Source organism: Choristoneura fumiferana, chromosome 9, assembly GCF_025370935.1.
Source record: "Choristoneura fumiferana chromosome 9, NRCan_CFum_1, whole genome shotgun sequence".
Lineage (NCBI taxonomy): Eukaryota > Metazoa > Arthropoda > Insecta > Lepidoptera > Tortricidae > Choristoneura > Choristoneura fumiferana.
The window spans coordinates 13,264,298-13,278,405 of NC_133480.1; the positions used below are offsets into that span (position 1 = coordinate 13,264,298).

Sequence of the window (14,108 nt, forward strand, 5' to 3'; positions counted from 1 at the left end):
TAGCGACTTTTAAAAATGACACGGTTTCCTAGAGAGGTAATTGACACCTCTCTCTAGGAAACCGCGCCATTTTATTTACATAGACAACATTCTAGTGACGTCATTCATCGCTTTATATCATCGGGTGGTATATGACTGCACCGCTGATCCTAGGAAACCAAAGCTCAGATATCTGTTATGTTACAAATAAATAAACGGTTGCATACCAAGGCATTTATTACCAAGTAACATAAACAGAAAATAGGATATTTTGTTGTACACAAAGTGTGTCTTCAATCATTGTGGAGTTCTAAGGGCTTTGTTCAGCAGCTTTTTTTAAGTTTAATTCTATATCTATAGTAGTTTGTGTAATAATGTCACGACTAAATGTTTCTTCTTTCTTTGTATTCCTTTCTTTCAGTGGACGTCTTCCGGATGATGGTGATGATGATGAACTTTAGCTATTGCACCTTATGTGATTACAGTAAGGGTTATCAAGGACCGACGCCGTGCTGTATGTCGTTCTCATCAGACGCTATCATACTAAGAGCCTGGTATATTAAGTGGCAGATATGGTTATCTATTGTTTGCTCGAAAGTTATATGCCAAAATTTCATTATCCGAATTTCACATGCCCGAAACTTTATTTGCCCGAATGTTTCGTTTACTAGAAAATTTATTTGATATATTTTTATTTTCCCGAAAATTAGATGCCATAATGATACGAATGCAATACGTTTTGTTTTCCTTATTATTTAGTGCAATAATATTATTTAATAGAATATTCAAACGCCATACTACAGTATTTATTTTGATTATGATTGATTAAAATCGCTTTTTTCTATTACTAATCTATCTATTATCTTTATTATTCGGGCTACTATAAAAAAAAAACCTAACATCGAAGGCTAACCTTCGGAACCTAACCTATCCGAGTCGCTTCTGCTCCGAACCTTCTAGCTCGCTCGCTTCGCTCGCTCGCACAAATCATAAGTCGCAATTCCAAAGAAACCCAAACCAAACGTAATCTTTGTGACTAAAATTTACAAGCAAAGTTTACTAGACGGTGGATAAACATACTTAAATGGATAGACACATACTTAAATGCGTGTTAAACTCCCAAGATTTGAGAACACCAAATATTCGAATTTTTCAGGGACCGAGCCCTGGACCTCAAATTCTCTGTTTATTTTGATCAAATAACAATCTGCTACATAATATTCCAAGAACTTTTTTGATTGTGTTGAAACAAGCCCTTACTGAGCAGCAATCAAACTAATTATTCTCATAATTAAAAGAAGGAGTTTTTCCTTCGATATCATTATTTTCCACTTTGTTCTCTTCCTTGTACATTTCATCAGCTCCCTTGTCTCCATACCGTTCAGCTTTACTTTCTGACTCGCTGTTCACGTTATTTGCTCGGACCTCTCCCTCACTTTGGAAGTTCTCGCTATTGCCATCTCCTTCTTGCTTGCTGTAGTGCTCCTCGCGGGCCCTCTGATCTTCTTCTGCGTTATTCTTTTCATTGTTGTAGCGATCTTCAGCGTTGTTGGCATTTGTTTCCTGCTGTTTCTCACGATATTCCTTTTCGTTTTCGTATTTGTCTTTATTTACTTCACTGAAATACAAGTTTATGTTCCATTACATTTTTCAAACAAGATTTTTGTCAGTTTATCGAGGTTTATCCTTACGTATATTAGGTATCAAAAATGTAATAAAATATAACTACCTATTTAAATTTTTGTCACGTGATCGCTCTTGGAACATTAAAAATATAAGACTGATAATTAACAAATTTAAAGCGCCTGTATAAAACTATAAGGGGCTGTTTCACCATCCATTGATTAGTGTTAACTGGCGGTTAGGTGTGATGCCGTCTCTATTTGTTTTGTTCGAATAGACGGAGACGGCATCACATTTAACCGTCGGTTAACGCTAATCAATGGATGGTGAAACAGCCCTTAAATGAATTACGTAGCTACAGCTCAATAAGTCATTAGGCGCTTCAGCACTAAGAAATCAGAACAACAAAGGAGTCTACCTATTCTTTTCTTGTTTTTCATAATCGCTCTCCCCTTTGCTTTCGTACTTTTTTCCCTCCTGGTTCCAGTAAGTAGTCTCCTCATCACCACGCTCCTGGTACTCATGGCTGCCGCGCTCTATGGAATAGTCTGGGATGACAACTTCCATCCTGTCTGGTGACCTAGTAATACGGTAGGCTTTGGAAGTAGGTAACTGTGAGACTGAAAAAAAATATTTTGAATACATTCATGTCTTAGATGTAGAATAATTAGAATTTTACGAAGTGTTTATTCGCAATGAAAATGGTTTTGAATCGAAAAGCTGTCGAAGCAATGAGAGCTATCGCGTATGAATTCGCCACTAGAGGCGCTAGTGTAGCGTGAGGTCGCCGAAATGTCAAATCTCATAGTTTTTGGGTGAGCTACGCGGGTTTATTTATAATTAGAATAGTTTTGTGAATATTTTGCAATATCTGAAACTAATTTTGGCAAATATGCGTTCCGGGGCAATGAATGTCTGTGTTTTGAGACAGTTTTGTCTTTCGGAAACCTTTGTCCTCCCTTTTTTCCGAACAAAACGGGGACTATGCAATACTGTGGCATGCTCGATATTTTTATGGTACGGTTTTAAAGTGTATTAAATATGATTTTAATCTAAACTTTATTTTCACGCCCGTAATAATATACTTTGAAAGCCATACCTAAAAACCTCACGCAACAGTGCGCCATCTAGTGAGACAAAAAACGATAGCCCTCATTGCCTATGCTCTTGCTGATATTACTCGTAGTTAGTACGCTAATAAATATGGCTAATGGCTTATGGAAGTACCTAACGATGAATCTTACCAGCAATGCAGACAGATACAACAAGGCAAATCCTTCTTGATGCCATCTTCGACGTTTGTGTCTGAACATTGTAGCGGACCATTTTATACTTTCCTTATGAAGTCTTTTCGAAAGTACTTATCTGTTACAATAACTTAATTATAGGCTCTAAGTTCTAAGTCTAAGTATTCTGAGATAGTAGTCACGCAAGGAGATATAAGTTGGTATTAGTAATTTTAATAATTACATAACATACCTATGTGTGTATTATGGAATCATTTGTTTAGAGACTTACCGGTGATACTGATTCTCCACCGCCAAGACCACTTTTTCAAGTGTATAGGGACTTGGCAGAAGAGATGTACTAGAAGGTACACAGAGGGTATCCGTTCATTTCATAACTAACGTTTGGCAACCTGATTCATTTTACAAACTCTTAAACTGTAAATATTTTAGGATTTATTTCAGGGCCATCGCCAACCCTTGAGGTTAGATTAAGTTAGTTTCATAAAAATCCTGAAATATTTACAGTTTCAGAAATATTAAATTATTAAAAATTGCGAAATGAAAAGTTGCAAAATAAATCTGCAGGTTGCCAAACGTTAGTTGCCAAGCGAAACATTAGTGAACCGTACCAGAAACTATCACGATTATGACGATTAAAACGATAGTCTTTATACAGGCTTCATACTTACGGCTTAGCGGTGCCGTCATGAGGCTGCATTTCCACCAGAGATGTGCGAGGAATATGTTTTTCATGAACCAATAGAAACTCTTCATTTACCTATCCTCGCACAACACCCCTCTGATGGAAACAGGTGAGCGGAGCGAGGCGAGGTAAGTGAAGTGTTCCTATTGGTTCATGAAACACACATGCAGGTGCAGCAGGTGGTGCATTGCAGGTGGTAGGACCTTGTGCAAGGTCCGCCCGGATTGCTACTACCATCTTGCTGGCTAATCCTGCCGTGAAGCAGCAGTGCTTGCACTGTTGTGTTTCGGCGTGGAGAGTAAGACAGCCGGTGAAATTACTGGCACTTAAGGTATCCCATCTTAGGCCTCTAGGTTGGCAACGCATCTGCAGTACCCCTGGTGTTGCAGGTGTCTATGGGCGGTGGTGATCTCTTACCATCAGGAGACCCACTTGCTCGTTTGCCATCCAGTCGATTAAAAAAAATCATTCCTCGCAACACATCCTCGCTCATATCTGGTTGACACGCAGCTGAAAGCTAGTTGATATCGGTGTAGATGTGTGCATAGCATAGGTGTTGTGGCGTTTATCCGCTAGGGGACGCTACAGTACAGTCAAGGTCAAAGATACGTTTACGCTCTACTACATTCTCGCTGTCTAAAAATATAGTTTAGTTTAGTTTTAAAGTATAGTTTAGTTTGGTGTAGTTATAATGTAGTTTTGTATAAAATTGTCAGATGACATACAGCGACAAGGTACTAAAGTGTAAAGATTATCTTCAGAACGGTTTTACTGTTACCTATTGATGCGGTTTTCTGTAATGGATTCGATGTTTATCTGCGATGGTTCTCTGATAGGCGTTAATTAAATCGTCAATAAAAATACTTTTTGAGTACCTATCTATCCGTATCAATCCGGATTTAGTTAGATACATAGTAAACTATGAACTATGTCGTGAAGGCGCACCAAACAGACAAACAGACTCACTTACGCGTGATGTGTTAAACCATCGACCTTCAATCATGCAATCAGCATTCCATTTGGGTCTTGTCGAAGAACATGGCTCATCCTGTCACTTATCTTATCAGCTTTCCTGCTAAATATGTAAAACTGTCACTGCTGTAGTTCGTATGAGTTAGTACGGGTGACAGGTAATTAAGTTAACAAGAACGAAATGTTTGCAATTCGTCAAGTTATAGTTATTGTTTTGGGTATTTATTTTGTTCAAGTGAGAGGAGACAGTAAGTATACAGTTCCGTTACCATTAATATGTATTTAAAGAAATATTGTTTTTCACGACACTGCTCGAAAATGTGGCCATAGATAATCTAAATCCAGTACCCAATAGTACCCAAGTATATTTAACAGCTGACTCATTTATGGCTCGCAAAAGACGATGACAATATTTTTCCCGGGCGTGCTGAAACGACAATCGGACCAATCAAAATTGACCGATGAGAATGCGCCATTTATGAGTTTAATGAGGTGTTTTCTTTCTTAAACGCATAATATGAAAAAACGCCACAGCATCGCAGCAGGTCGGACATGCCGAGGAAGACATTTTTATTTCCTCGCAGTGGTCTTGAAAAGTACAATATTTAGTCTCGGCCAAAAGTGCAATAGATGAACTAGTATTATCGAAGGCCTCCCCTTCGGGTCGGCCTTCAAACTAACTCATTCATCTACTGCTTATTTTCCAGCCTCTACAACAATGTACTATTTATTAGCGGAAGGTTTGTTCAATGATATCTTGTAAACAATAAACCTAATAGACATAGAAAAGTTGAAAACCCTAGACATTGTTATTTCAAAATTCAATATCTCAAAAACGACAACCAATTTTTATCAAACATTACTAAAAACCAACGCAAGAAAACTCATTTTCCCTTTAAAAAAATGCATAAAATACAGTCTATCCGCTTGATAGCTATGATGCTACAGAGTCTACAGTATAGACAGACAGATATTAGCGTCAAACTTATAACACTCCCTTCTTGCGTGTGAGTTTAGAAAAAAAAGTGCGACATCGCCCCCGACTAACCCACTCGAATGCCTTGATCGCTTGCATACCTAATATTTACACGCATTAGTGGCCATCTATCATAAGTCACGACATTGGTATCAATCATACCACAATATTAATTTAAACATCTTATAATTTCACCATTACTTTTTTAGGTCCATATGGTCTCGAGCAAAACTATTCTCGAGTTTTCAAAGACATGCCCGCACTGTTCGAACGTATAATGGAAATGCTACAAGAGAAGCCACAAGTTCTGGAGACTAATGACGTCATCACCTTTTATGATAAAGTGTTCAACCAAGTGTCCCCTGTTAGTCCAGACGAAATGAAATTAGACAAACGAGAGGTTAATTTAGACGATTCTATTGATAACTTCGGTGGTACTGAAGCAAAACAGCAATATAATATGCTCTTTAAAGATAATGATGATTTTGAAGCATTCATTGGTTCTGCAGGATCTGACGTATCTAAACTAATAAGTGCTGATGAGATGGTAGATATGATGCTGATAGTAGAGCAAAAACTGGAGGAGTATAACCATGACAATGATTAATTTTGCTGATTAATTTTATATTTAAGCGTGACGAGGCAACGCTCAGGCAGAGGACTGAGTTACTTTCGGTTTATGATAATCGTAAGGATGTACTTCTTTATACACTAGTTAGTTTGTCTTAGAATACAATACAATTACTCTTATGGAACACTAACACATAGGTAGGCAGTACAGAAAACTTCCTTTAATAATAAAGACATATTAAATGAATGTGATTTTCTTACTTTGAGAACAAAGATAATATTAGCAGATTATTATGCTATAAAGACTATTAATATTCAAAGAAACATTAAAACTAATCTAGTTTTATAAAAACAAGCAATACCTACATAATCTTGTGTTCAACGCTAATAAAACTAGATAATTATATCAAGAAATTAAATTATTTTATAAAATTTATGTAATATCAAGCAAACGTGTCCATTCAATGTCAAGTAAACACAGAAGGCCGAAGAAAGGTTAGAGGTGAGTGGAAATCTGCTGGAACTGTATAATTATGATTAAGTGAGTAGTGACGCTGCTTAGAATCTGTAACAGAGACACATAATTAATGTAATATGAAAGGTATTGACTATCATAAAGCATAGCACAGGTTTTCTTTACTTGTTGTTTCGTTTCTAAATGGAAACAAACTTCAACCACGTCTTCACAACCCTAAAAACGTTGTGGTTCGGAGCAGTTCAAAAGCTAAAGTACAGTTCTTGGGCGAATATTCGAGCGTTTTGACCGCGCGGTCAATCGTCAATAGCGTCCACGTTTATTAGCACAACGGAAAAGACTAGTCACAAGAATTTTAATCACGCTAAATTCAGCATCGGTATTGTCTTAAATTTTCAGTACCTGGGCCACCGAGCTTTGCTCGGGCTAAAACTCGTTAATAAGCGTTTTCCCAGATAAGACCAAGCTAGATCGATTTATCATCCCCGAAAACCCCTGGATACCAAATTTTATAGAAATCGTTGGAGCCGTTTCCGAGATTCTGATTATATATAGGTAATAATATAATACAAAAATTGCTCGTTTAAAGGTATTCGATAAAAAACAACCTGGGCATAACCTCTTTTAATAACACCTGCGAAGACAGTAATGAAAAAAAAAACGCTACAAAAACGCTGAATTGATAGAGCCCAGTTAATTGATAGACTTACGCCGGATTCAATCAATCATTCTAAATATTTTGAACATGAAACTAGTTATGTTTTAAAACAAACAAAAAAACAATGTAATCAGTAGAGTTCCAACTTTAATTGTTGGTTATCGTAGATTCATTTACGGTGAAATTTGTCACAGGTATCTAAAACTTCGTCAAAAAAAACGTTAACTTCTTTTTGACATCACTTTAAAAGAGCAAATGATAGGGTTAGTTAGTTGATAGGATAAGTGCCCGCTGGCAAACCGGTAGTACTAGGATATCATAAGTTTGAGGGATACCGTCACTATCAGCGGCCGGGATAGCGAGAAGATGCCAAGCGGCATGAACTTGGCTTTGTTCAGCACGACTTGCTTGGCAAACTGGTCGATTTCCTTGGAGACGCTTTCGCTCTTCGGCGCCAAGTGGACGGTCAGCTGGCTCAACAGGAATTCAGTGTGTTCCCTCTAAATATAATTAAGTATTAATTTACAACGCTTAGAAATATGTACTACATGTTGACCCAATAGAAAATGCTTTCGTAGTGCAAAGTACAGAATCGCGTGCTGTGATGATTAAAAATTGGATTGCCCTTATCACAGGTTGTTTTTAACCGACGTTATCCATACTAATATTATAAATGCGAAAGTGTGTTTGTCCGTCTTTAACGCCGTAACGGAGCGACGGATTGACGTGATTTTTGGCATTGAGATAGTTTATGGGCCCGAGAGTGACATAGGCTACTTTTTATCCCGGATAAATGCACAGTTCCCTAGGGAACAGCGCGCGATAACCGAATACCACACGGGCGGAGCCGCGGGCAAAAGCTAGTAAATGTTATATAAGTCAATGTTATAAATTTTGCTTTTAATTTTTATTTTCTGTACCGTTTTTATTATTTACTTACTTATCTATTCATAATTGTTAACCCGTCAAATTCATGAAAAAGCGGTTTCTGTAGAATGCGAACAGATTGGCATTGGTCGAAAGACCACGACTATGATGGACTATGTATGGACTATGAACATTTTGTCAGACTAGGGAACCGTCGGTTTCTTATTGGAACAAATATTTTAATTTAATTTCATTTCTAACACTTCAGTTTCGATCTTACCTGTTCCTGAATCCAGTGACACGGTTCCGTGATGAGTAGTAGCTTGACGATGTGAAAAGCGATCCAGTTGCCCTGCAGCAGCACGTGAGACATCACCACGTCGTCTTCGTCAACTACGTGAACCGTTCAACGGGCAAACGACAAAAAAACGAACTTTAACTACCTTGAATTCTTAAGCATCGTTATTATCTTAATGTACTAATCAAAAACTCCGCTCAACTCTCAAGCTGCAGGATTGAAAATAGCACTTGAAGGCTTTTCATCGGTTAGGTAACTCACTAGTTGGACAAGAACAGCAGATTTTCTACCACCAGCGGCGCTTTTAGTGACATCTTTCAAGACGTGATTCTCCCCTCCCTGAGCATGAGTCTTATTTAATTTACATAATAATAATAATAATTGTCATCAGCCTGTATTAGCCCATGGCTGGGCATAGGCATAGGCCTCACACCACTAAGCTCGATCTTCAGGCCTTTTCCTCCAATCCTTGTCTGCGGCCTTAGGACTATCATCACCCACCTAACAGGGCGCGCTACACTACTTTTCTCCATTCAAGCACCAGTCTGTCCCAATGGGCATCACTTCTGCGGCATGTGATCTGCCCACTGCAACTTCAGCTTGACAATGCGCTGATCAGAATCACTACTTAAGGTACAACATTTTGATGATCAATGATTGGAAGTTAAGATGAAAGCAATGTCAAAATAGTTCTTACAAATATTCAGCAGCAAGTAGTACGGGCTGAGCACCAATCGGAAGGAGTTCGCCATGACCATCAGAAGCAGGATGACCCCATTGCCAGAGTTCATCTGTATCATCACATCGCCGATGCGGTCGTAGGAGAGAGCGAGACGACGGATTGTAGACTGCACTTCGGTCTCTGCTAAAATTATGTACATACCATTGATTAATGTGATGTCTGATCCACTGAAAAAGGTTTGGGAAGAATAAGATGTTAAATAAATAAATAAATATCACGGGACAATTCACACCAATTAACCTAGTCCCAAATTAAGCTTAGCAAAGCTTGTGTTATGGTACTGAGCAACGGATAATATAATACAGATGTACATACTTAAATACATTAAACACCCAGACCGAGAACAAACATTGTATTTTCATACAAATATCTGCCCCGGCACGGGAATCGAACCCGGGACCTCAAGCTTCGTAGTCAGGTTCTCTAACCACTAGGCCATCTGGTCATCTAAATGTTACTACGACAAATTCTGTGAAAAGTATTCACACCGTGTTACGATTCCGTTGGTTGATAGTACATCTAGTAATAACAGTGTGTGTGTGACAGAAGGAAGTGGTATAAACTATTGTGATTTCAAGCCTAAGATAAGGCCTCGGGCCACTTACTATCAGGTTAACCGTTTTCCGTGAAATTGCTAACAATAGTTATAGATGGGTTTGTGTTATTTGTGTGTGTTCTTACAGTGTGGAGGTGGATGAACTGCATGAACACGCATATTTTGCATAAGCCTAGCTATCGTAAGGTCGCGTGTGAGCAAGGAAATTCTATTAGTTCAACAGCTAACTTGTTGCCCTTTTCGGTGTAATCAGAGTTTTAAAATTGGTTAGAAATTAGCCAACCTACTCATCTAATATAGCACGCTAGACGCTATCTTATACTGTGACACCTACGTTTGCTTCCAAAGATCAAAATCAAGATCTGTGGTAAACTGGGCTAGACTTTTATTTTCCATAACGTGCGATCGATAGAGCTGTCTGTGCTCAGAAGTTCACTATGAGATGGAATCTGAATTAAATGAGAAGCTTAGAGAAGAAGTTACTTCTAAGGCAGGTTGGAGCAAGAAATTCAGCGTGTATAGCAAGTGGACAGGTTGTCATGACGACTTTTTTACGTGGCGCGAGATCTAGTACAAAATAGTTTTTATTTTTTATTTAATCAAACTGCACACGAACGAACGCCTTACGGTGTGAGTGTGATCATTTCTTGTAATACATAGCTACCTACCTGTATTACTCTTTTCTGGTATCATGAAACTGTTAACCAGGTTCAGTACAGACTGTGGTGCCGTGAATGAGTTGTCCAGCAACGATGTTGGGCCCGATTTTGGATCCACTGTTAAAGAATAAAGTTTAATTGGCACTATATGTGATGGTACCCAAGAGCTGGCAGCTTTAATAAATTACAAGTGTTTGAGAAATTTAATACAAAATTATTACGATTGTACAACCGTTTCTTCGCTGGAAAATATGATAACCAGAAGAGGGTATTTAACAATTACAATAACTACAGAAAAAAAATTGTTCTACAACTAGACAAGAGAAACGAAAATAAATAATGTTGCAATAAATATAAATGTATAAAAAATAACATTATATGTACCTACATATAAAGTAAATGTTTACCTTTATATTACTAGAAGACTAAAAATTTAAGATGGCAACTACTGGGACAGTGATGAGCACTCGGTCTACCATACTGCTTAAACAAATTAATGGTGATAAATATCGTATTAAGGTCATATGTGAGGTGAGAACAGGAGAATAATAATGATAGTAATAATGATGCGGATGACGATATTGACGAAAATTAAGGTAATAACAGCTAATTTGTCAGTGATGAAGCCATGGGCCTCAAATACAATAATAATGAAAACAAGTCGGTTACCGTCGCGTAGCTGTTGCAGCTGTTGGTTGAGCGCGGCGGCGGCGGCGTGCGTGCCACTAGCCAAGTAGTACCACTGGAGCGCCACCATCACCTCCGCTACGTTAGCGTAGTTATATGTAATACTCATGCCCATTATTGGTCCTACAACTAAATTCAATCAATTAATTTTAGTCCTTCCACTGACCGTAGGCCTCCTTTATGTTACGCCACTTTCTATCCTTGGTTTCCCTCATCCAGCCACTGCCAACAGTCTTCAAGTTCACAACTTGAACGTGTTGAGACACGTTACGCTACCTAAATGCGGCTTCCGCTCCAGATCGGCCTAATTAAATTCAAAGCGAGCGCAAAGCGCAAGCGAATTTTCTCCGTTTCAGCTTGCGAGAAAAAAATGCTTCCGTAGTCTGTACGGTAGGTCTTTCAAAAACATTGTACGATTGCTAAGAAAATTTGCTGGGAGCTCTTCTACCTAACTGCAGCGAACTGTACCTGGGGAGAGGAGCGGGGCGTATTTTTGATACCACTGTTAACGGCGATAACTACAACCCTGCTGCGGGTATAGTAACATAGTCAATCGAAATAAAGGAATGACACAATACTTACATTTCTTGTCCTCTCTCAGAGCTGCATGCGTCAAATTGCAAACATCTAATACTTGCAGCGCTACAGACCATATCATCAAGCAGACGATCAGGAAGGACCGCATCATCTCCGACTTGACAGACGGTGGGTTTATCTTAAGGTTAAAATTTATCTGGAAGCAGAAACATCTTTAAATTCAGTAAAGTAATAAGCAATTTCAAAAACTTAGTGATTATATAATTTTTAGAATCGTTCAGAAGTCCTAAGATCTTTATTTTAAAATATGTAGAAGCAGCTGTGTATTCGTCGAGTTTATACAGTTTATACTTGACATCAGTTCCATATCATTCAACTATATCACTTGTCATCAACTATATCACACATCATTTGCGGTTAATTTTACCAGTTTGCGGCAGCTCCTTTCCGAGAGTGAATATGAGAATAACTTCCTAAGAATCTCTTCGATTTCTATGACTACCTGGTACCTGTTGCAGCTGATTCAGCACTTGTACGAGGCTCTTCATGCGTGAGGATCCCATGTAGGTGGATATGCTGGCTATAAGTATCAGTAGGAACCAATCACAGATCCACACTACTGTCTTCAAGGTGGTGTTGCCAGCACGCACCCGCTTCGGACCCTCTAAACTTAAATCGCATCCAACCCCTGCAAGGGTTACAATATCTAGGAAAAATTAAAACAGAAATATTGACATCCGAAACGGATATACCTTAATCTAAATATGAAACAAAAGATAAATGTCAAGTAGTTTAGATGGATTTGGTGTCTAGGGCGAAATCAGCGTCTAATTTGGCATCCCTTACCTACTTTATAAAAATTGACTATGAATCGTGCGTGACTCACCGAGGTAACCTTTTCTCAGAAACATTCATAGGTGACGTCGCATTACTTGACAAGGGATTATTAATTATGATACTTATCGTGGCAACGTTGTTTAGTGGATAATTACAAAACCCGCTGTGACAGCTTCTTCGAGTAAAACAAGTTTAGTAAAGAGTTTTATTCTTTATCTTAATTTAATTTATGCGTGGTTCAATTAGCTTTAATGTATTTTCTAAATCAAGAAAACATCTTTAACCGACCCCTAATTCTTTATTTTTGCTCGTCAGTGTATAAAGCTCCCGATTTATACTGGACTCGCGTGGGAACTACGGCCCGAGCACTCAAATTCTGCCCTGCATTGGGACATATCATGACAAGATGTCGGATCTATCAAATGGATCCGATAGGAACTCACTGATGGCTGTTATAAGCAGGCGTTGCAAGCCAGCGAGCGCGTGCGATGGCGCGACCCGCCAGCCGGCGCGCGCGCGCGTCGCGCTCAGCGGCGACATCGCCAGCGCACAAGACGCGCGCAGCACCAGCGCTAGCGACCCGGATACCACGCAGCCTGAAGGTGCGGACATACTGTTAAAACCAAACACCACGCTTGCGGGCCATCCAACGCGTGTCATCAAATGTTTTTTTTATATTATACTAGCTGGTGCCCGCGGCTTCGCACCGGGTGTAGTTTTTTTTTTAATTTTCTAAATATTCTTTTATAAGAACCTTCTCCTGACAATAGCAAACACAACAAAAAAAAAAGAATTAGCGAAATCGGTCCAGCCGTTCACGCGTGATGCCGTGACCAAGGGAAATAGGGATTCATTTTTATGAAGTGAATTTTAAGGATATTTTTAGGGTCGCTGGTTTCAAATATATTTATATACTTTGGGTCGCTAGTCAAAAAGGTTAAGAATTGCTGATTTATTTAAGTATTTATTTGTCAATGAAATTCTACAGTATTATAGTTGACCAATGCGCTGTAAATAGTAAGAGACGTCTCTTCGTTCCATTCTACATACAAACGTGGTCATGAAAAAAATCATCTACAATAAAAATATCAAATAGCCAAAATGCCAACGTTCCCGCTGCTCTGGAGCCCCAGATTGTACGGAGCGATGGTAAGCGCCCTGACGGAATGTCGTTGATACCCTGGAAGACTGGCCGTGCGCTGGTGTGGGACGCTACCTGTACAGATACCCTGGCGGCGTCCTACCTACCAGCAACTACCAAATGTGCGGGGGCGGCGGCAGACGCCCGGGAACGCCTCAAGGTCACAAAATATAGCTGTCTCGGCGCCCAATATCATTTCTTTGCTTTCGGCGTCGAGACTCTAGGTCCTTGGGGTAAGGGTGCGCTGGAGCTACACAGGGAGCTCAGCAATAGGTTAAGGGAGGCAACAGGCAACCCTCGCGCCGGCAGCTTTCTCGCGCAAAGAATCTCAATCGCAGTTCAACGCGGGAATGCTGCCTGCGTGATGGGCACCATGCCAAGAGGCCCACCTCTCTTTTTTAATTAAAGTTTTAGTTATTTATTTATCGTATGGAATAAGTGTCACTGCAAAACTGTGCATGAAATACAAATGAAAACTAAACATGACAGCTTCTTGAGGTCATCTATGTGTCCATCGAACTTAGTGATCGGGCATTCCAGTACCATGTGGTGGGCCGTCTGTTCCGGGTGGCCACACTCGCAAGCCGCCGACTCGCACC

General features: G+C 39.3%; 3 protein-coding genes across 3 annotated transcripts; 1 reads left to right on the top strand and 2 right to left on the bottom strand.

Annotated features, from left to right (window-relative positions):
- Window positions 1-201: 201 nt before the first annotated feature.
- On the bottom strand, window positions 202-3,119 carry LOC141430841 (uncharacterized). The gene is made up of 3 exons (XM_074091702.1): window positions 2,847-3,119; window positions 2,021-2,222; window positions 202-1,597 (listed from the first exon to the last, which is right to left on the bottom strand). Exons 1-3 carry the CDS (start codon window positions 2,926-2,928, stop codon window positions 1,255-1,257), a joined length of 627 nt encoding a protein of 208 aa, XP_073947803.1. The 5' UTR covers window positions 2,929-3,119; the 3' UTR covers window positions 202-1,254.
- Window positions 3,120-4,643: 1,524 nt separating this feature from the next.
- On the top strand, window positions 4,644-6,299 carry LOC141430842 (uncharacterized). The gene is made up of 2 exons (XM_074091703.1): window positions 4,644-4,754; window positions 5,692-6,299. The coding sequence occupies exons 1-2, from the start codon at window positions 4,688-4,690 to the stop codon at window positions 6,087-6,089; spliced, it is 465 nt and encodes a 154-aa protein (XP_073947804.1). The 5' UTR covers window positions 4,644-4,687; the 3' UTR covers window positions 6,090-6,299.
- Window positions 6,300-6,512: 213 nt separating this feature from the next.
- LOC141430843 (gustatory receptor for sugar taste 43a-like) lies at window positions 6,513-9,113 on the bottom strand. The gene is made up of 4 exons (XM_074091705.1): window positions 9,048-9,113; window positions 8,333-8,445; window positions 7,521-7,685; window positions 6,513-6,617 (listed from the first exon to the last, which is right to left on the bottom strand). Exons 1-4 carry the CDS (start codon window positions 9,106-9,108, stop codon window positions 6,549-6,551), a joined length of 408 nt encoding a protein of 135 aa, XP_073947806.1. The 5' UTR covers window positions 9,109-9,113; the 3' UTR covers window positions 6,513-6,548.
- Window positions 9,114-14,108: the final 4,995 nt, after the last annotated feature.